Below are 23,942 nucleotides of genomic sequence, written 5' to 3'. Positions count from 1 at the left end.
CCCCTTATGACACCTTTATTAACCTGTCTCCCTAAAACACCTTTATTAACCTGTCTCCCTAAAACACCTTTATTAACCTGTCTCCCTAAAACACCTTCATTAACCTGTCTCCCTAAAACACCTTTATTAACCTGTCTCCCTAAAACATCTTTATTAACCTGTCTCCCTAAAACACCTTTATTAACCTGTCTCCCTAAAACACCTTTATTAACCTGTCTCCCTAAAACACCTTTATTAACCTGTCTCCCTAAAACATCTTTAACAACCCATTGGTTGGAGCTTAATTTCGGAGGCACCCGTATCTGTACTAGCGTTATACACTCGGTCTGTCGTCTTCTTAGCCAGGTAGCTAACGTTAAACTCAGTGAAAATGCAAAATGCAGAACTGCCCGAAGTGTGGCTATATTTTCATTGGATTTCAGAAATTTAAATGACTTTCCCACAAAAATTTTACAGATGCAAAAGCAATAGTTAAAATGTTTTATTTTTAGTTAGCCAGCAAGCTAGTGTAATGAGTTAGAGGTTTGCATCAGTCCAAGGGAGGATTTGAACCCGGGTCTATCACTCGTCCAAAAAGACACAAAGGCAAATGCGCTACCCAGTGAGCTGCAAGGGAAGTACACATCAGGGCTGCAAGATTTTACTGTTTTAAATGTGTGCACTAGCATGTCTGTCCATTTTGTGTGCGTGTATCAAATGTTTTTATTAGCTGATGTACCTAAATGTCCAATGGGGAAACACATTCTATCTGGGCTTGGAGAATTGGAGATGATGTAATCAGGCAGGAAAAAAAAAGAAGATGGAAAAAAATGCTGAATATAAAGTTTGGGGCTTTATTGTGCAGATGTGAAGTTGTTTGTGAATTCTGTCTGTTGAAATGGTTTTCAGAATCTACAGAAATGACAGAGTCTGTGGTGGTTGTTGTGGTTATATATTTTCATGATTATTTGATTATGATGATTATTGGGGCTTTTTGGTTATTTTATGTGCTACTGTGGTAGGGAACCCTGAAAAGTGCCAAACTCTCAGCGCTGTTCAGGTATGGGGCATGCAGCCCCACCAAGTTGTAACTGCCATCCCAACATAATCATATCTTTGGAGTTTGCCTCTGCAGACCAGGAGTATCTCGGTCTGCTGTCCTGCAGGCAGTTACATGTTGGTAAATTGCACATTTAGTGCAATCAGCTGCCGCCGTTGATAGTTTGTTCTTTGTGTGGTGCGAGTTTCACACATTCCATGTCAAGCTATTCAAATATTTTAAAAGGTCCTCCCTTAGGTACAATGTTCAGGTTGCATACTGACATTACAGAAAGTGCATGATCTTCTTATCATTCGAGAAACATGAAAATGAATTTTTACAGTGAACGTTTTTCTTTTGTTCTGTTCAAGCAGGATTCGATTTTGTACAAATGTATAAACTAAAAGAACACTTACCAGATGCTTCTGAATTCTCATGATCAAAAAGATATTGGGCTAAAAAGACGGAGATACACATTAAACACAGGCTAAAGTGAGGATCACAAAGGACTACAATGGAAAAAAAACTGATCAATGATCAGTTGGGTTTGTTAAAATTTGATGCATCAATTTAACACTTCCCTACAGGAAAATGGTTTCAATCTCGATACTGGATTTAAAATATAACAACTGTGCCTTGAGTCACAAGATTCCCTCTGCTATGAATCCATTTATTTTGAGATTAAACTGAATGAAAGTCTGAAGTGGATTCCTTTCACCAAAGATAAAATGAAAAAAACTCAACCTACAATCAAAAAGACAGAAATTAGTGAAGCTAAAAGACTAATAAACCCCTTATGACACCTTCATTAACCTGTCTCCCTAAAACACCTTTATTAACCTGTCTCCCTAAAACACCTTTATTAACCTGTCTCTCTAAAACACCTTTATTAACCTGTCTCCCTAAAACACCTTTATTAACCTCTCTCCCTAAAACACCTTTATTAACCTGTCTCCCTAAAACACCTTTATTAACCTGTCTCTCTAAAACATCTTTAGCAACCCATTGGTTGGAGCTCAATTTCGGAGGCACCCGTATCTGTACTAGCGTTATACACTCGGTCTGTCGTCTTCTTAGCCAGGTAGCTAACGTTAAACTCGGTGAAAATGCAAAATGCAGAACTGCCCGAAGTGTGGGTATATTTTCATTCGATTTCAGAAATTTAAATGACATTCCCACAAAAATTTTACAGATGCAAAAGCAGACTGACAGTACAGAAAGTGCATGATTTTTTTTTATCAATCGAGAAACATGAAAATGTATTTTTACAGTGTACGTTTTTATTTTGTTCTGATCAAGCAGGATTAGTTTTTCTACAAATGTATAAACTAAAAGAACACTTACCATAAGCGTGTAGATCCAAATTGTCGAGAAGCATTTTAACTAAAAAGATGCAGATACACATTAAACACAGGCTAAAGTGAGGATCACAAAGGACTATAATAGAAACAAACTGATCAAAGATCAGTTAGGTATGTTGAAATTTGATGCATCAATTTAACACTTCACCACAGGTAAACTGTTTCAATCTCGATACTGGATTTCAAATATAACAACTGTGCTTTGAATCACAAGATTCCCTCTGCTATGAATCCATTTATTTTGAGATTAAACTGAATGAAAGTCTGAAGTGGATTCCTTTCAACAAAGATAAAATGAAAAAAACTCAACCTACAATCAAAAAGACAGAAATTAGTGAAGCTAAAAGACTAATAAACCCCTTATGACACCTTTATTAACCTGTCTCCCTAAAACACCTTTATTAACCTGTCTCCCTAAAACACCTTTATTAACCCGTCTCCCTAAAACACCTTTATTAACCTGTCTCTCTAAAACATCTTTAGCAACCCATTGGTTGGAGCTTAATTTCGGAGGCACCCGTATCTGTACTAGCGTTATACACTCGGTCTGTCGTCTTCTTAGCCAGGTAGCCAACGTTAAACTCGGTGAAAATGCAAAATGCAGAACTGCCTGAAGTGTGGCTATATTTTCATTGGATTTAAGAAATTTAAATGACTTTCCGACAAAGATTTTACAGATGCAAAAGCAATAGTTAAAATGTTTTATTTTTAGTAAGCCAGCAATCTAGTGTAATGAGTTAGAGGTTTGCTTCAGTCCAAGGGAGGATTTGAACCCGGGTCTATCACTTGTCCAAAAAGACACAAAGGCAAATGCGCTACCCAGTGAACTACGAGGGAAGTACACATCAGGGCTGCAAGATTTTACTGTTTTAAATGTGTGCACTAGCATGTCTGTCCATTTTGTGTGCGTGTATCAAATGTTTTTATTAGCTGATGTACCTAAATGTCCAATGTGGAAACATTCTTTCTGGGCTTGGAAAATTTGAGATGATGTAATCAGGCAGGGAAAAAAAAGAAGATGGAAAAAAATGCTAAATCTAAAGTTTGGGGCTTTATTGTGCAGATGTGAAGTTGTTTGTGAATTCTGTCTGTTGAAATGGTGTCAGAATCTACAGAAATGACAGGGTCTGTGGTGGTTGTTGTGGTTATTTATTTTTATGATTATTTGATTATGATGATTATTGAGGCTTTTTGGTTATTTTATGTGCTACTGTGGTAGAGAACCCTGAAAAGTGCCAAACTCTCAGCGCTGTTCAGGTATGGGGCATGCAGCCACACCAAGTTGTAACTGCCATCCCAACATAATCATATCTTTCGAGTTTGTCTCTGCAGACCAGGTGCATCTCGGTCTGCTGTCCTGCAGGCAGTTACATGTTGGTAAATTGCACATTTAGTGAAATCATATGCCGCTGTTGATAGTTTGTTCTTTGTGTGGTGCGTGTTTCACACATTCCATGTCAAGCTATTCAAATATTTTAAAAGGTCCTCCCCTAGGTACAATGTTCAGGTTGCATACTGACAGTACAGAAAGTGCATGATCTTTTCATCATTCGAGAAACATGAAAATGTATTTTTGCTGCGTACGTGTTTGTTTTGATCTGTTCAAGCAGGATTAGTTATTGTAAAAATGTACAAACTAAAAGAACACTTACCATTGATTACAGTTCTGACAGCTTGAAAAAAAAAAGAAATCACAACTAATTTACTTTTTCTTGAACAGGCAGAAAAGGCAATGAACAAAACATAGGAAATTAGCTTGAACCAAAAAGATGGAGATACACATTAAACACAGGCTAAAGTGAGGATCACAAAGGACTACAATGGAAACAAACTGATCAATGATCAGTTGGGTTTGTTGAAATTTGATGCATCAATTTAACACTTCCCTACAGAAAAATGGTTTCAATCTCAATACTGGATTTCAAATATAACTGTGCTTTGAATCACAAGATTCTTTTTGTTATGGATCCATTTATTTTGAGACCAAACTGAATGAAAGTCTGAAGTGGTTTCCTTTCAACAAAGATAAAATGAAAAAAACTCCTCCTACAATCAAAAAGACAGAAATTAGTGAAGCTAAAAGACTAATAAACCCCTTATGACACCTTTATTAACCTGTCTCCCTAAAACACCTTTATTAACCTGTCTCTCTAAAACACCTTTATTAACCTGTCTCCCTAAAACACCTTTATTAACCTGTCTCCCTAAAACACCTTTATTAACCTGTCTCTCTAAAACACCTTTATTAACCTGTCTCCCTAAAACACCTTTATTAACCTGTCTCTCTAAAACACCTTTATTAACCTGTCTCCCTAAAACATCTTTAGCAACCCATTGGTTGGAGCTTAAGTTTGGAGGCACCCGTATCTGTACTAGCGTTATAAACTCGGTCTGTCGTTTTCTTAGCCAGGTAGCTAACGTTAAACTCGGTGAAAATGCAAAATGCAGAACTTCCTGAAGTGTGGGTATATATTCATTGGATTTCAGAAATTTAAAAGACATTCCAACAAAAATTTTACAGATGCAAAAGAAGACTGACAGTGCAGAAAGTGCATGATCTTTGTATCATTCGAGAAACATGAAAATGTATTTTTACAGTGTATGTTATTCTGTTGTGCTGTTCAAGCAGGATTCGATTTTGTACAAATGTACAAACTGAAAGAACACTTACCATCTGGGGATAATTCCAGCCTTGTTTCGCCTTGAGAAACAAAAAGAAATCACAACTAATGTACCATTTTCTTGAACAGGCAGAAAAGGCAATGAACAAAACATAGGAAATTAGCTTGAACCAAAAAGATGGAGATACACATTAAACTCAGGCTAAAGTGAGGATCACAAAGGACTACAATGGAAACAAAGTGATCAATGATCAGTTGGGTTTGTTGAAATTTGATGCATCAATTTAACACTTCCCTACAGAAAAATGGTTTCAATCTCAATACTGGATTTCAAATATAACTGTGCTTTGAATCACAAGATTCTTTTTGTTATGGATCCATTTATTTTGAGACCAAACTGAATGAAAGTCTGAAGTGGTTTCCTTTCAACAAAGATAAAATGAAAAAAACTCCTCCTACAATCAAAAAGACAGAAATTAGTGAAGCTAAAAGACTAATAAACCCCTTATGACACCTTTATTAACCTGTCTCCCTAAAACACCTTTATTAACCTGTCTCTCTAAAACACCTTTATTAACCTGTCTCCCTAAAACACCTTTATTAACCTGTCTCCCTAAAACACCTTTATTAACCTGTCTCTCTAAAACACCTTTATTAACCTGTCTCCCTAAAACACCTTTATTAACCTGTCTCTCTAAAACACCTTTATTAACCTGTCTCCCTAAAACACCTTTATTAACCTGTCTCCCTAAAACATCTTTAGCAACCCATTGGTTGGAGCTTAAGTTTGGAGGCACCCGTATCTGTACTAGCGTTATAAACTCGGTCTGTCGTCTTCTTAGCCAGGTAGCTAACGTTAAACTCGGTGAAAATGCAAAATGCAGAACTTCCTGAAGTGTGGGTATATATTCATTGGATTTCAGAAATTTAAAAGACATTCCAACAAAAATTTTACAGATGCAAAAGAAGACTGACAGTGCAGAAAGTGCATGATCTTTGTATCATTCGAGAAACATGAAAATGTATTTTTACAGTGTATGTTATTCTGTTGTGCTGTTCAAGCAGGATTCGATTTTGTACAAATGTACAAACTGAAAGAACACTTACCATCTGGGGATAATTCCAGCCTTGTTTCGCCTTGAGAAACAAAAAGAAATCACAACTAATGTACCATTTTCTTGAACAGGCAGAAAAGGCAATGAACAAAACATAGGAAATTAGCTTGAACCAAAAAGATGGAGATACACATTAAACTCAGGCTAAAGTGAGGATCACAAAGGACTACAATGGAAACAAAGTGATCAATGATCAGTTGGGTTTGTTGAAATTTGATGCATCAATTTAACACTTCCCTACAGAAAAATGGTTTCAATCTCAATACTGGATTTCAAATATAACTGTGCTTTGAATCACAAGATTCTTTTTGTTATGGATCCATTTATTTTGAGACCAAACTGAATGAAAGTCTGAAGTGGTTTCCTTTCAACAAAGATAAAATGAAAAAAACTCCTCCTACAATCAAAAAGACAGAAATTAGTGAAGCTAAAAGACTAATAAACCCCTTATGACACCTTTATTAACCTGTCTCCCTAAAACACCTTTATTAACCTGTCTCTCTAAAACACCTTTATTAACCTGTCTCCCTAAAACACCTTTATTAACCTGTCTCCCTAAAACACCTTTATTAACCTGTCTCTCTAAAACACCTTTATTAACCTGTCTCCCTAAAACACCTTTATTAACCTGTCTCCCTAAAACACCTTTATTAACCTGTCTCTCTAAAACACCTTTATTAACCTGTCTCCCTAAAACACCTTTATTAACCTGTCTCCCTAAAACATCTTTAGCAACCCATTGGTTGGAGCTTAAGTTTGGAGGCACCCGTATCTGTACTAGCGTTATAAACTCGGTCTGTCGTCTTCTTAGCCAGGTAGCTAACGTTAAACTCGGTGAAAATGCAAAATGCAGAACTTCCTGAAGTGTGGGTATATATTCATTGGATTTCAGAAATTTAAAAGACATTCCAACAAAAATTTTACAGATGCAAAAGAAGACTGACAGTGCAGAAAGTGCATGATCTTTGTATCATTCGAGAAACATGAAAATGTATTTTTACAGTGTATGTTATTCTGTTGTGCTGTTCAAGCAGGATTCGATTTTGTACAAATGTACAAACTGAAAGAACACTTACCATCTGGGGATAATTCCAGCCTTGTTTCGCCTTGAGAAACAAAAAGAAATCACAACTAATGTACCATTTTCTTGAACAGGCAGAAAAGGCAATGAACAAAACATAGGAAATTAGCTTGAACCAAAAAGATGGAGATACACATTAAACTCAGGCTAAAGTGAGGATCACAAAGGACTACAATGGAAACAAAGTGATCAATGATCAGTTGGGTTTGTTGAAATTTGATGCATCAATTTAACACTTCCCTACAGAAAAATGGTTTCAATCTCAATACTGGATTTCAAATATAACTGTGCTTTGAATCACAAGATTCTTTTTGTTATGGATCCATTTATTTTGAGACCAAACTGAATGAAAGTCTGAAGTGGTTTCCTTTCAACAAAGATAAAATGAAAAAAACTCAACCTACGATCAAAAAGACCCTTATGACACCTTTATTAACCTGTCTCCATAAAACACCTTTATTAACCTGTCTCCCTAAAACACCTTTACTAACCTGTCTCCCTAAAACACCTTTATTAACCTGTCTCCATAAAACACCTTTATTAACCTGTCTCCCTAAAACACCTTTATTAACCTGTCTCCCTAAAACACCTTTACTAACCTGTCTCCCTAAAACACCTTTATTAACCTGTCTCCATAAAACACCTTTATTAACCTGTCTCCCTAAAACACCTTTATTATCCTGTCTCCCTAAAACACCTTTATTAACCGGTCTCCCTAAAACACCTTTATTAACCTGTCTCCCTAAAACACCTTTATTAACCTGTCTCCCTAAAACATCTTTAACAACCCATTGGTTGGAGCTTAATTTCGGAGGCACCCGTATCTGTACTAGCGTTATACACTCAGTCTGTCGTCTTCTTAGCCAGGTAGCTAACGTTAAACTCTGTGAAAATGCAAAATGCAGAACTGCCTGAAGTGTGGGTATGTTTTCATTGGATTTAAGAAATTTAAATGACTTTCCGACAAAGATTTTACAGATACAAAAGCAATAGTTAAAATGTTTTATTTTTAGTTAGCCAGCAAGCTAGTGTAATGAGTTAGAGTTTTGCTTCAGTCCAAGGGAGGATTTGAACCCGGGTCTATCACTCGTCCAAAAAGACACAAAGGCAAATGCGCTACCCAGTGAACTACGAGGGAAGTACACATCAGAGCTGCAAGATTTTACTGTTTTAAATGTGTGTATGTATGTAGGTTCATTTTGTGTGAGTGTATCAACTGTTTTTATTAGCTGATGTACCTAAATGTCCAATGGGGAAACATTCTTTCTGGGCTTGGAGAATTGGAGATGATGTAATCAGGCAGGAAAAAAAAAAGGAAGATGGAAAAAAATGCTAAATCTAAAGTCTGAGGCTGTATTGTGCAGACATGTGAAGTTGTTTGTGAATTCTGTCTGTTGAAATGGTGTCAGAATCTACAGAAATGACAGAGCCTGTGGTGGTTGGAGTGGTTATTTATTTTCATGATTATTTGATTATGATGATTATTGGGGCTTTTTGGTTATTTTATGTGGTACAGTGGTAGGGAACCCTGAAAAGTGCCAAACTCTCAGCGCTGTTCAGGTATGGGGCATGCAGCCCCACCAAGCTGTAACTGCCATCCCAACATAATCATATCTTTGGAGTTTGTCTCTGCAGACCAGGTGCATCTCGGTCTGCTGTCCTGCAGGCAGTTACATGTTGGTAAATTGCACATTTAGTGCGATCAGCTGCCGCCGTTGATAGTTTGTTCTTTGTGTGGTGCGTGTTTCACACATTCCATGTCAAGCTACTCAAATAATTTAAAAAGTTCTCCCCTAGGTACAATGTTCAGGTTGCAGACTGACAGTACAGAAAGTGCATGATCTCTTTATAATTCGAGAAACATGAAAATGTATTTTTACAGTGTACGTGTTTCTTTTGTTCTGTTCAAGCAGGATTAGTTATTGTACAAATGTACAAACTAAAAGAACACTTACCTTGGATTAATGTTCTGCCAGCTTGAAAAAAAAAAAGAAATCACAACTAATTTACTTTTTTCTTGAACAGGCAGAAAAGGCAATGAACAAAACATAGGAAATTAGCTGGAACCAAAAAGATGGAGATACACATTAAACACAGGCTAAAGTGAGGATCACAAAGGACTACAATGGAAACAAAGTGATCAATGATCAGTTGGGTTTGTTGAAATTTGATGCATCAATTTAACACTTCCCTACAGAAAAATGGTTTCAATCTCAATACTGGATTTCAAATATAACTGTGCCTTGAATCACAAGATTCCTTCTGCTATGGATCCATTTATTTTGAGATCAAACTGAATGAAAGTCTGAAGTGGTTTCCTTTCAACAAAGATAAAATGAAAAAAACTCAACCTACAATCAAAAAGACAGAAATTAGTGAAGCTAAAAGACTAATAAACCCCTTATGACACCTTTATTAACCTGTCTCCCTAAAACACCTTTATTAACTTGTCTCCCTAAAACACCTTTATTAACCTGTCTCCCTAAAACATCTTTAGCAACCAATTGGTTGGAGCTTAATTTCGGAGGTACCCGTATCTGTACTAGCGTTATACACTCGGTCTGTCGTCTTCTTAGCCAGGTAGCTAACGTTAAACTCGGTGAAAATGCAAAATGCAGAACTTCCTGAAGTGTGGGTATATTTTCCATTGGATTTCAGAAATTTAAATAACATTCCAACAAAAATTTTACAAATGCAAAAGCAGACTGACAGTGCAGAAAGTGCATGATCTTTGTATCATTCGAGAAACATGAAAATGTATTTTTACAGTGTATGTTATTCTGTTGTGCAGTTCAAGCATGATTAGATTTTGTACAAATGTACAAACTAAATGAACACTTACCATAAGCGTGTAGATCCAAATTGTCGAGAAGCTTTTTAACTAAAAAGATGCAGATACACATTAAACACAGGCTAAAGTGAGGATCACAAAGGACTATAATGGAAACAAACTGATCAATGATCAGTTAGGTATGTTGAAATTTGATGCATCAATTTAACACTTCACTACAGGTAAACTGTTTCAATCTCGATAATGGATTTCAAATATAACAACTGTGCTTTGAATCACAAGATTCCCTCTGCTATGAATCCATTTATTTTGAGATTAAACTGAATGAAAGTCTGAAGTGGATTCCTTTCAACAAAGATAAAATGAAAAAAACTCAACCTACAATCAAAAAGACAGAAATTAGTGAAGCTAAAAGACTAATAAACCCCTTATGACACCTTTATTAACCTGTCTCCCTAAAACACCTTTATTAACCTGTCTCCCTAAAACACCTTTATTAACCTGTCTCTCTAAAACATCTTTAGCAACCCATTGGTTGGAGCTTAATTTCGGAGGCACCTGTATCTGTACTAGCATTATACACTCGGTCTGTCGTCTTCTTAGCCAGGTAGCTAACGTTAAAGTCGGTGAAAATGCAAAATGCAGAACTGCCTGAAGTGTGGCTATATTTTCATTGGATTTAAGAAATTTAAATGACTTTCCGACAAAGATTTTACAGATGCAAAAGCAATAGTTAAAATGTTTTATTTTTAGTAAGCCAGCAATCTAGTGTAATGAGTTAGAGGTTTGCTTCAGTCCAAGGGAGGATTTGAACCCGGGTCTATCACTCGTCCAAAAAGACACAAAGGCAAATGCGCTACCCAGTGAACTACGAGGGAAGTACACATCAGGGCTGCAAGATTTTACTGTTTTAAATGTGTGCACTAGCATGTCTGTCCATTTTGTGTGCGTGTATCAAAAGTTTTTATTAGCTGATGTACCTAAATGTCCAATGTGGAAACATTCTTTCTGGGCTTGGAAAATTTGAGATGATGTAAATCAGGCAGGAAAAAAAAAGAAGATGTAAAAAAATGCTAAATCTAAAGTTTGGGGCTTTATTGTGCAGATGTGAAGTTGTTTGTGAATTCTGTCTGTTGAAATGGTGTCAGAATCTACAGAAATGACAGGGTCTGTGGTGGTTGTTGTGGTTATTTATTTTTATGATTATTTGATTATGATGATTATTGAGGCTTTTTGGTTATTTTATGTGCTACTGTGGTAGAGAACCCTGAAAAGTGCCAAACTCTCAGCGCTGTTCACGTATGGGGCATGCAGCCACACCAAGTTGTAACTGCCATCCCAACATAATCATATCTTTCGAGTTTGTCTCTGCAGACCAGGAGTATCTCGGTCTGCTGTCCTGCAGGCAGTTACATGTTGGTAAATTGCACATTTAGTGAAATCATATGCCGCTGTTGATAGTTTGTTCTTTGTGTGGTGCGTGTTTCACACATTCCATGTCAAGCTATTCAAATATTTTAAAAGGTCCTCCCTTAGGTACAATGTTCAGGTTGCATACTGACAGTTCAGAAAGTGCATGATCTTTTCATCATTCGAGAACCATGAAAATGTATTTTTGCTGCGTACGTGTTTGTGTTGATCTGTTCAAGCAGGATTAGTTATTGTAAAAATGTACAAACTAAAAGAACACTTACCATTGATTACAGTTCTGACAGCTTGAAAAAAAAAAGAAATCACAACTAATTTACTTTTTCTTGAACAGGCAGAAAAGGCAATGAACAAAACATAGGAAATTAGCTTGAACCAAAAAGATGGAGATACACATTAAACACAGGCTAAAGTGAGGATCACAAAGGACTACAATGGAAACAAACTGATCAATGATCAGTTGGGTTTGTTGAAATTTGATGCATCAATTTAACACTTCCCTACAGAAAAATGGTTTCAATCTCAATACTGGATTTCAAATATAACTGTGCCTTGAATCACAAGATTCTTTTTGTTATGGATCCATTTATTTTGAGACCAAACTGAATGAAAGTCTGAAGTGGTTTCCTTTCAACAAAGATAAAATGAAAAAAACTCCTCCTACAATCAAAAAGACAGAAATTAGTGAAGCTAAAAGACTAATAAACCCCTTATGACACCTTTATTAACCTGTCTCCCTAAAACACCTTTATTAACCTGTCTCCCTAAAACACCTTTATTAACCTGTCTCCCTAAAACACCTTTATTAACCTGTCTCTCTAAAACACCTTTATTAACCTGTCTCCCTAAAACACCTTTATTAACCTGTCTCCCTAAAACACCTTTATTAACCTGTCTCCCTAAAACATCTTTATTAACCTGTCTCCCTAAAACACCTTTATTAACCTGTCTCCCTAAAACACCTTTATTAACCTGTCTCTCTAAAACACCTTTATTAACCTGTCTCTCTAAAACACCTTTATTAACCTGTCTCCCTAAAACACCTTTATTAACCTGTCTCCCTAAAACACCTTTATTAACCTGTCTCTCTAAAACACCTTTATTAACCTGTCTCCCTAAAACATCTTTAGCAACCCATTGGTTGGAGCTTAATTTCTGAGGCACCCGTATCTGTACTAGCGTTATACACTCGGTCTGTCGTCTTCTTAGCCAGGTAGCTAACGTTAAACTCGGTGAAAATGCAAAATGCAGAACTTCCTGAAGTGTGGGTATATATTCATTGGATTTCAGAAATTTAAAAGACATTCCAACAAAAATTTTACAGATGCAAAAGAAGACTGACAGTGCAGAAAGTGCATGATCTTTGTATCATTCGAGAAACATGAAAATGTATTTTTACAGTGTATGTTATTCTGTTGTGCTGTTCAAGCAGGATTCGATTTTGTACAAATGTACAAACTGAAAGAACACTTACCATCTGGGGATAATTCCAGCCTTGTTTCGCCTTGAGAAACAAAAAGAAATCACAACTAATGTACTATTTTCTTGAACAGGCAAAAAAGGCAATGAACAAAACATAGGAAATTAGCTTGAACCAAAAAGATGGAGATACACATTAAACAGAGGCTAAAGTGAGGATCACAAAGGACTACAATGGAAACAAACTGATCAATGATCAGTTGGGTTTGTTTAAATGTGATGCATCAATTTAACACTTCCCTACAGGGAAATAGTTTCAATCTCAATACTGGATTTAAAATATAACAATTGTGCCTTGAATCACAAGATTCTTTCTGCTATGGATCCATTTATTTTGAGATCAAACTGAATGAAAGTCTGAAGTGGGTTCCTTTCAACAAAGATAAAATGAAAAAAACTCAACCTATGATCAAAAAGACAAATTAGTAAAGCTAAAATACTAATAAACCCCTTATAACACCTTTATTAACCTGTCTCCCTAAAACATCTTTAGCAACCCGTTACCCTAAATCACTGTCACGGGCTGATTCCGTGACGAGCCTGTAAGCCATGCTAATCATTTTTATTAAAGATCACGCAACTCTGTTTTTCCAAAATGCCAGCTTATTTCACATAGGGGAAAAGTCATGTTTGTGTTAGGTATTCGTGTTGCAATGACTGTTCTGTCTGTCTGTTCTGATAATGTGATCATTTTTCTTGTATCAGATAAGGTCTAGCTGGTGCTAGTTTGTAATGTTTACTATTTATGTGGCAAATGACTAGCGTGTAAATGATTCTGTTTAAATGTTTTGGTTGAATAACACATCACCCCTATTTTCACTGACCGTTAAAACCATGCTAAACGTACTCACTTCCGCGTCTCAGCTCGGGGGAGGATGGCATCTACCATTGCAGTCTCAGGTTACGGGGGGAATTTTTGCATTTATTTATAATTTGCGTGTAGATCATTTCAAGTGCCTTTATTCTCTTTTCTTACGTTATAGATTACTTATGAAATTGGTTTCATGTTTTCTGTATTGTTCATTTATTGTAGTTTGGCTGTTCTAAGCTAATTGATATAATGCATGGTGGTTCATGCCAGGGGAGGAGCTACTTGTATAAAGAGAGTTCCTCCTGGAAGTCCTAACGATCCGTACAAACAACACGAGAATTTGACTAAATATTGTCTTAATCAATCAAACAAAGAAATTGAGCTGCTGTTTCTGGTACTATGCAATCTGAGGATGAAGGTGGGGGGAGTTGGGAAAGTAGTAAGAGCAAAAACAGGAAAAGGAAAACTAAAACTACTCGTAATTCATCTCAGGAGTCAGACGGAGGGGGAGAGCAGGTAAAGATAATGAGAATGGACAGCAGCCAGTCAGAAGAGTTTAAAGTGATCTTTAAACTGAAGGTAGGGCAGTCTGCTCGCTAGTGCATTGAAGGAGCTGGCTGAAATTGTAAATGCAAGGATTCTGGCAGATGGAAAGCTGCTTGTTTACTGTAAGTCTGCTGCTCAGTTGGCCAAAGCTGTTTCTCTGGATGCGAAAGGGAAGAGGCGAGTGGAAGGATTTGTCCCAGGGAGTAGGGCTGGTATGAAAGGAGTGATCTATGGGGTCTTGCTTTACCATCTATGGAGGAACTGGTCAGGGGCATTGATGGTGCGAAGGTTGCTGAGGCATTTTGAATAAGAGTTTTCCGGGATGGAACTAAATGTGAGTCAACTGTTGCAGTGTTAACTTTTCAGGAAGAGGCTCTTCCAGAGCGAGTGTTCCTAGGATGTTTGTCCTTTAAAGTTCATCCACATAGGAGGCCACCCTTGAGGTGTTTTAAGTGCCAGAAGTATGGCCATATTGCAGCTGCTTGCCGTGGAACTAGAAGGAGCTGTAAATGTGGGGGTGAGCATGAGATTTTTCATTGTAAGGAAAAGGAGATTAAGTGTGGCAGTTGTGGTGGAGGGCATATTGCTGGAAGTCGTGAGTGTGAGCAACACAAGCAGGAAATGAGGGTGCAGCAGTATAGGGAGATAAATAAAGGGGTGTCTTATGCTGAGGCTGAGGATTCTCAGTGATAAATCCGTATAACCCTTGTTTCCAGTCAAGTATGGAAAAGTTAGATGGAATAATGGGTCAAGTGCAGCCCCCAGTGGTGTGGGCAGGAGATTTTAATGCACATAGTCCTTTATGGGGCAGCAAAAATAAAGATAGGAATGGTGTGTTAACAGAAGATCTTTTGGATAAATACTCGCTTGTGATGTTGAATGACGGAAGGCCGACAAGATTTCAGGTTGGTAATGGGAGTCTGTCATGTATAGATTTAACTTTTGCATCGGCTGAGTTAGTTAGGTGTAGGGATTGGGATCTTTTGGAGCGTTACACCATGGGGAGTGATCATTTTCTCATTTTAAGTCGGTTTGGTAGAGTTTTGCAGGTGGAGAAGGAAAGCACTGTGAGAGGATTTAACTTTCAAAAAGCAAACGGGGGTAAATTTAGAGAACAACTATCGGCAGATTTGGGAGATGGTATGAGTGAGGGTAGTGTAGAAGAATGGAGTAAGTCCTTCTGTTCTGTAGTGAAAAGAGCGGCTGAAAAATCAATTCACGTCAAGCGGAACAGGAAAGAGAGGAAAATAGTGCCGTGGTGGAATAAGGCTTGTGATGAGGCAGTGCAGGCTCGTAACAGAGCGTATAGGCAGCTTAGAAAGAGTCCAGTTGAGCGCCATGCTATTGGATATAAGAGGCTGCGAGCAGAGGCTAGGAGGGTTATAAAAGGGGCTAAGAAAGAGAGCTAGCACAGGTTTTGTGGCACTATAGGTACAGAAACCACTGTTAAGCATGTTTGGGGTATGATTCATCGAATGGCTGGGCTTAACAGGGGTCTGCCTATTCCTGTTATGGTAGAAGGAAATAAAGAAGGTGTAAGCAAAGAAAGAAGGCAGATCTATTAGGCAGGTTTTTCCAGAGAGTACATAGTATTGGTAATGTGGGCAGAGAGGGATAGCTGAGGAGGGAAAAAATGCTTGAGCAGGAAGGACATAAACTTCAAACGAATATTGATCATGTTCACAGCAGCCATACCACCACGCACTCTGCTCCTGCCAACTAGCTGAAGCTAAACAGCTGTGGGCTTGGTTAGTACTTGGATGGGAGACCACCAGGGAATACTGAGTTGCTGCTGGAAGTGGTGTTGGTGGGCCAGCAGGGGGCAATATTCCCTCTGGTCGAATAAACCCCAATGCCCCAGTGCAGTGACGGGGACACTGTGCTGTAGGAGATGCCATCTTTTGGATGAGACGTTAAAACGAGGTCCTGACTCACTGTGGTCATTAAAGATCCCATGATACTATTTGCAAAGGGTAGGGGGTTCCCTGGTGTCCTGGCTAAAATACCAGATCTGGCTCACACAAAAACTTGCCTAAAAAAAAAAAAAACTTGCTCACACAAAAACACCTAATCATCCCCTGATTTAATTGGCTAAAAACAATGTTCTCTTTCTTCAGTGGAGCTGCTCAGTGGCCAACAACAGAGGATTGTGGTTGTACTGCGCAGCTCCCAGGTGTGAATGTGTATGAGTGTGGGCATTCCTGCAAAAGAGCATCCGTGCTCAGTGAACCTACCCTGGGCAAATAAAGGTTAAATAAAAAATAATAGGGATGGGATTAATTTATTCTTTTCTATGCAAGAGCTGAAGCGTGCAGTAAGGCAAGGGCATAATACCACCCCTGGAAGAGATGGTCTGGGATATGAGTTGTTTAAGCACATGGATGACTTTGCTTTGGGGGAGATGTTATGTTTGATTAATACAGTGTGGGAGGAGGGGTTAATTCCGGCTGAGTGGAAGCATGCAGTGGTCGTTCCAATTTTGAAACCTGGGAAGGAAGCCGACAGTCCTGGATCATACAGGCCTATTGCCCTTACAGCAGTTATTTGTAAGATAATGGAAAGAATGGCTACTGATCGGCATAGACTAGAGCAGAGAGGGCATTTTTCTCCATTTCAAAGCGGGTTTAGACTAGGTCGAGCAACAATGGAGGCAATCCTGATGTTAGAGACATTAAGATAGCTCTAGTGAATAAGGAGGCAGTGATTGGTGTCTTCCTAGATATAGAGAGGGCTTACGATACGTTGTGGAAAGAGGGGTTGGTAATTAAGTTATATGATGCAGGGATTCGGGGCAGGATGTTGAATTGGATAAAATATTTTTTGAGATCCCGTACTATTCAAGTAAAGGTGAGGGGGAGTCTTTCTGACACTGTAAGTGTAGATAATGGGACCCCGCAGTGTAGTGTTATCAGTCCTGTCCTGTTTAATATAATGGTGAATGATGTTTGATGAAGTGGGAGATGGCTTTGGAAGCTCTCTCTTTGCAGATGACGGAGCAATATGGAAGAGAGGCCGCAATGTTGAATATTTGATGAGGCAGATGCAGGGAGCCTTAGATAAGGAGCAGGCTTGGGCTGATAAGTGGGGTTTTAGGTTGTCAGTATCAAAGACAAAATATATGATCTTTGGCAGAAAGAAGGAAATAGATAGTGAAGGTTATTAGGTGTGTGGCTGGATTAAAAATTGACATATAGAGCACATGTGGAAAAAATGGTAAGTGTGAGAAGGTTGTAAATATTATGAGGTGCTTGACTGGCTGTTCCTGGGGGGGCAGATAGAAATGTAATGCTGATGATTTATAAGGCTATGATGAGAGCAATCTTTGAATATGGGTGCTTGGCATATGGTTCAGCGGCCAAGTCTACACTGGCTAAGCTGGATGTTGTTCAGGCCAGGGCTCTGAGGTGCACTGAGGCATTCCGGACCCCAGCGCTGCTGGTGGAAACGGGGGAGGCTCCACTGAGGCTGCGACGTGAGAAAGTAGCGCTAAGTTATTGCATTAAGCTAAAAGGCTTTGGAACAGCTCTTCCATCAACTTCTCTGTTAACGGAGTGCTGGGAGTTTGAAAAGGGTGGCAGGAGGATTAATAGGGGCAGCTATATATATTCCGTAAGGAAATACTCAGAGGAACTGGGATTTAATGGAATAAAGGGGGGCCCTCTGTATGCTGGCCACCTATCCCTCGATGGATGTGGACAGAGGTTGATGTGGACTTAGGAATAAAAGAGTTAATACAGAAAGGTGAAATAGGAAATGTTGAAGCGTATGTGGAGGATCACCTTAGGAATAGATGGGGTAACTATATAAATATTTATACTGATGGCTCAAGAGATCCAGAAAGCAGAAGAGTGGGAGTCTGCTTATACGTACCCCATGTACAAGTCTGTCAGAGTAGAAGGCTGCCTGATAGGATATCAATATTCTCCGCTGAGCTGGTTGCTTTATTGTGGGCATTGTGGTTGGTGGAAGAAGGGGATTTGGGTAATGCTGTCTTGTGCACTGATTCATTATCTGCCTTGACGGCATTGGGGGGAGGTGAGGGGGGAAGGGCTAGAATAGACATAGTTGGGGAGATTTGAATGATGGGTTTTAAACTGGAGAGGCAGGGATGTAGTGTGGAGTTTTTATGGATGCCAGCGCATGTTGGGGTAGAGGGCAATGAGGTGGCGGACAGGGTAGCTAAGGCAAGGTCATGTAGGGATAGTGTAGATGTGCAGGTGCCATTTGGCAGGATGGAGTGCCGCAGCATCATCAGTGAGAGACTGAATCGTCAATGGCAGCAAGAGTGCGATGCAGACAGCAGAGGGAGAAAGCTATACAACGTCCAACCATCTGTTAAACCTGGTAATAGAGTAAATATGCCTCGGAAAGATTAAATCAAATTGACAAGGCTAAGGCTGGGGCATTGCGGTTTAGCAAGTGGGATGGTGCTAGTGGGGAAACACAGAGATGGAAATTGTGAGAACTGTGGAGTCCTGGAGTCTGTACAACATGTCTTGATGCATTGTCTGATCTATGCTGGGGAAAGGAGGGTTTTATTTATAGAGTTATGCAAACTGGGAATTAAAAAATTTTCCCTTAGATCATTGCTGGGCGACGGGATCGTTCAAAACGAGAGAGCTAGGGAAGTAATACAATAACCCGTTGTATATAAGTGGAATAAACCCCTCCAGGGCTGTCCCGGTTATTAGAAAATCATGTAGGCTACTTCGGTGGTAGTATGGGGTTACAAAGGAAATCATAGGACAGATGGACTGACGACAACTTCGCTTTTTCATACGTCAGTGGGCAAATTTGCCCAATCTTCGCGGGACTTTAGACCGCGGTGGAAACGCAGACAACAATGAGCTGAAGGAACCTTTTAGTTCCTTGAAAAGTAGTTCCTAAAAGGGACTAAAAGTTCTGGGTACTTTTGGTGGAAACGTGGCTTTAGTGCGATCAGCTGCCTCCGTTGATTGTTTGTTCTTTGTGTGGTGCGTGTTTCACACATTCCATGCCAAGCTATTCAAATATCTTAAAAGGTCGTCCCTTTGGTACAATGTTCAGGTTGCATACTGACAGTACAGAAAGTGCATGATCTTTTTATCATTCGAGAAACATGTAAATGTATTTTTGCAGTGTACGTGTTTCTTTTGTTCTGTTCAAGCAGGATTAGTTATTGTACAAATGTACAAACTAAAAGAACACTTACCTCGGCGTTTTCTTTTGAAACCTTGAAAGGAAAAGAAAGAAATCACAACTAATGTACTTTTTTCTTTAACAGGCAGAAAAGGCAATCAACAAAGCATGGGAAATTAGCTTGAACCAAAAAAGATGGAGATACACATTAAACACTTTCAACAAAGATAAAATGAAAAAAACCCCTATAATAAACCCCCCTATAATCAAAAAGACAGAAATTAGTGAAGCTAAAAGACTAATAAACCCCCTAAAACACCTTTATTAACCTGTCTCCCTAAAACACCTTCATTATCCTGTCTCCCTAAAACACCTTTATTAACCTGTCTCCCTAAAACACCTTCATTATCCTGTCTCCCTAAAACACCTTTATTAACCTGACTCCCTAAAACACCTTTATTAACCTGTCTCCCTAAAACACCTTTATTAACCTGTCTCCCTAAAACACCTTCATTATACAGTCTCCCTAAAACACCTTTATTATCCTGTCTCCCTAAAACACCTTCATTATCCTGTCTCCCTAAAACACCTTCATTATCCTGTATCCCTAAAACACCTTTATTAACCTGTCTCCCTAAAACACCTTTATTAACCTGTCTCCTTAAAACACCCTCATTATCCTGTCTCCCTAAAACACCTTCATTATCCTGTCTCCCTAAAACACCTTCATTATCCTGTCTCCCTAAAACACCTTCATTATCCAGTCTCCATAAAACACCTTTATTATCCTGTCTCCCTAAAACACCTTCATTATCCTGTCTCCCTAAAACACCTTTATTAACCTGACTCGCTAAAACACCTTTATTAACCTGTCTCCTTAAAACACCCTCATTATCCTGTCTCCCTAAAACACCTTTATTATCCTGTCTCCCTAAAACACCTTCATTATCCTGTCTCCCTAAAACACCCTAACTAAACTGTCTCCCTAAAACACCTTTATTAACCTGTCTCCTTAAAACACCCTCATTATCCTGTCTTCCTAAAACACCTTTATTAAACTGTCTCCCTAAAACACCTTTATTAACCTGTCTCCCTAAAACACCTATATTATCCAGTCTCCCTAAAACACCTTCATTATCCTGTCTCCCTAAAACACCTTCATTATCCTGTATCCCTAAAACACCTTCATTATCCTGTCTCCCTAAAACACCTTTATTAACCTGTCTCCCTAAAACACCTTTATTAACCTGTCTCCTTAAAACACCCTCATTATCCTGTCTCCCTAAAACACCTTTATTATCCTGTCTCCCTAAAACACCTTCATTATCCTGTCTCCATAAAACACCTTCATTATCGAGTTTCCCTAAAACACCTTTATTATCCTGTCTCCCTAAAACACCTTCATTATCCTGTCTCCCTAAAACACCTTCATTATCCTGTCTCCCTAAAACACCTTTATTAACCTGTCTCCATAAAACACCTTTATTAACCTGTCTACCTAAAACACCCTCATTATCCTGACTCACTAAAACACCTTTATTATCCTGTCTCCCTAAAACACCTTTATTAACCTGTCTCCCTAAAACACCTTTATTAACCTGTCTCCCTAAAACACCTTCATTATCCTGTCTCCCTAAAACACCTTCATTATCCTGTCTCCCTAAAACACCTTCATTATCCTGTCTCCCTAAAACACCTTCATTATCCTGTCTCCCTAAAACACCTTCATTATCCTGTCTCCCTAAAACACCTTTATTATCCTCTCTCCATAAAACACCTTCATTATCCTGTCTCCCTAAAACACCTTCATTATCCAGTCTCCCTAAAACACCTTCATTATCCTGTCTCCCTAAAACACCTTTATTATCCTGTCTCCCTAAAACACCTTCATTATCCTGTCTCCCTAAAACACCTTCATTATCCTGTCTCCCTAAAACACCTTTATTAACCTGTCTCCCTAAAACACCTTTATTATCCTGTCTCCCTAAAACACCCTCATTATCCTGTCTCCCTAAAACACCTTTATTATCCTGTCTCCCTAAAACACCTTCATTATCCTGTCTCCCTAAAACACCTTCATTATCCTGTATCCCTAAAACACCTTTATTAACCTGTCTCCCTAAAACACCTTTATTAACCTGTCTCCTTAAAACACCCTCATTATCCTGTCTCCCTAAAACACCTTCATTATCCTGTCTCCCTAAAACACCTTCATTATCCTGTCTCCCTAAAACACCTTCATTATCCAGTCTCCCTAAAACACCTTTATTATCCAGTCTCCCTAAAACACCTTCATTATCCTGTCTCCCTAAAACACCTTTATTAACCTGTCTCGCTAAAACACCTTTATTAACCTGTCTCCTTAAAACACCCTCATTATCCTGTCTCCCTAAAACACCTTTATTATCCTGTCTCCCTAAAACACCTTCATTATCCTGTCTCCCTAAAACACCCTAACTAAACTGTCTCCCTAAAACACCTTTATTAACCTGTCTCCTTAAAACACCCTCATTATCCTGTCTTCCTAAAACACCTTCATTATCCTGTCTCCCTAAAACACCTTTATTAACCTGTCTCCCTAAAACACCTTTATTAACCTGTCTCCCTAAAACACCTTCATTATCCTGTCTCCCTAAAACACCTTTATTAACCTGTCTCCATAAAACACCTTTATTAACCTGTCTACCTAAAACACCCTCATTATCCTGACTCACTAAAACACCTTTATTATCCTGTCTCCCTAAAACACCCTAACTAAACTGTCTCCCTAAAACACCTTTATTAACCAGTCTCCTTAAAACACCCTCATTATCATGTCTCCCTAAAACACCTTTATTAACCTGTCTCCCTAAAACACCTTTATTAACCTGTCTCCCTAAAACACCTTCATTATCCAGTCTCCCTAAAACACCTTCATTATCCAGTCTCCCTAAAACACCTTCATTATCCAGTCTCCCTAAAACACCTTTATTATCCTGTCTCCCTAAAACACCTTCATTATCCTGTCTCCCTAAAATACCTTTATTAACCTGTCTCCCTAAAACACCCTAACTAAACTGTCTCCCTAAAACACCTTTATTAACCAGTCTCCTTAAAACACCCTCATTATCCTGTCTCCCTAAAACACCTTTATTAACCTGTCTCCCTAAAACACCTATATTATCCAGTCTCCCTAAAACACCTTTATTATCCTGTCTCCCTAAAACACCTTCATTATCCTGTATCCCTAAAACACCTTCATTATCCTGTCTCCCTAAAACACCTTTATTAACCTGTCTCCCTAAAACACCTTTATTAACCTGTCTCCTTAAAACACCCTCATTATCCTGTCTCCCTAAAACACCTTTATTATCCTGTCTCCCTAAAACACCTTCATTATCCTGTCTCCATAAAACACCTTCATTATCCAGTTTCCCTAAAACACCTTTATTATCCTGTCTCCCTAAAACACCTTCATTATCCTGTCTCCCTAAAACACCTTCATTATCCTGTCTCCCTAAAACACCTTTATTAACCTGTCTCCATAAAACACCTTTATTAACCTGTCTACCTAAAACACCCTCATTATCCTGACTCCCTAAAACACCTTTATTATCCTGTCTCCCTAAAACACCTTTATTAACCTGTCTCCCTAAAACACCTTTATTAACCTGTCTCCCTAAAACACCTTCATTATCCTGTCTCCCTAAAACACCTTCATTATCCTGTCTCCCTAAAACACCTTCATTATCCTGTCTCCCTAAAACACCTTCATTATCCTGTCTCCCTAAAACACCTTCATTATCCTGTCTCCCTAAAACACCTTTATTATCCTCTCTCCCTAAAACACCTTCATTATCCTGTCTCCCTAAAACACCTTCATTATCCAGTCTCCCTAAAACACCTTCATTATCCTGTCTCCATAAAACACCTTTATTATCCTGTCTCCCTAAAACACCTTCATTATCCTGTCTCCCTAAAACACCTTCATTATCCTGTCTCCCTAAAACACCTTTATTAACCTGTCTCCCAAAAACACATTTATTAACCTGTCTCCTTAAAACACCCTCATTATCCTGTCTCCCTAAAACACCTTTATTATCCTGTCTCCCTAAAACACCTTTATTATCCTGTCTCCCTAAAACACCCTAACTAAACTGTCTCCCTAAAACACCTTTATTAACCAGTCTCCTTAAAACACCCTCATTATCCTGTCTCCCTAAAACACCTTTATTAACCTGTCTCCCTAAAACACCTTTATTAACCTGTCTCCCTAAAACACCTTCATTATCCAGTCTCCCTAAAACACCTTCATTATCCAGTCTCCCTAAAACACCTTCATTATCCAGTCTCCCTAAAACACCTTTATTATCCTGTCTCCCTAAAACACCTTCATTATCCTGTCTCCCTAAAACACCTTTATTAACCTGTCTCCCTAAAACACCTTTATTAACCTGTCTCCTTAAAACACCCTCATTATCCTGTCTCCCTAAAACACCTTTATTATCCTGTCTCCCTAAAACACCTTCATTATCCTGTCTCCCTAAAACACCTTCATTATCCAGTTTCCCTAAAACACCTTTATTATCCTGTC

The 23,942-nt window shown here is 38.5% G+C and overlaps 1 protein-coding gene across 1 annotated transcript in view; it reads right to left on the bottom strand.

Annotated features, from left to right (window-relative positions):
- LOC118227654 (T-lymphocyte surface antigen Ly-9-like) overlaps nt 1-23,942 on the bottom strand; it is a 237,213-nt gene that overhangs the window by 2,202 nt on the left and 211,069 nt on the right. The window contains exons 13-21 of the mRNA XM_035418386.1: nt 12,890-12,919; nt 11,682-11,702; nt 10,039-10,077; nt 7,192-7,221; nt 6,108-6,137; nt 5,051-5,080; nt 4,032-4,052; nt 2,363-2,401; nt 1,435-1,473 (exon numbers count right to left, since the gene is read on the bottom strand). Coding sequence (XP_035274277.1) covers nt 1,435-1,473; nt 2,363-2,401; nt 4,032-4,052; nt 5,051-5,080; nt 6,108-6,137; nt 7,192-7,221; nt 10,039-10,077; nt 11,682-11,702; nt 12,890-12,919 — 279 coding nt within the window. The remainder of the gene's footprint in view (nt 1-1,434; nt 1,474-2,362; nt 2,402-4,031; nt 4,053-5,050; nt 5,081-6,107; nt 6,138-7,191; nt 7,222-10,038; nt 10,078-11,681; nt 11,703-12,889; nt 12,920-23,942) is intronic.

This window comes from Anguilla anguilla, chromosome 5 (assembly GCF_013347855.1).
Source record: "Anguilla anguilla isolate fAngAng1 chromosome 5, fAngAng1.pri, whole genome shotgun sequence".
Classification (NCBI taxonomy): Eukaryota; Metazoa; Chordata; class Actinopteri; order Anguilliformes; family Anguillidae; genus Anguilla; species Anguilla anguilla.
This window is presented reverse-complemented; position numbering and strand designations above follow the sequence as displayed.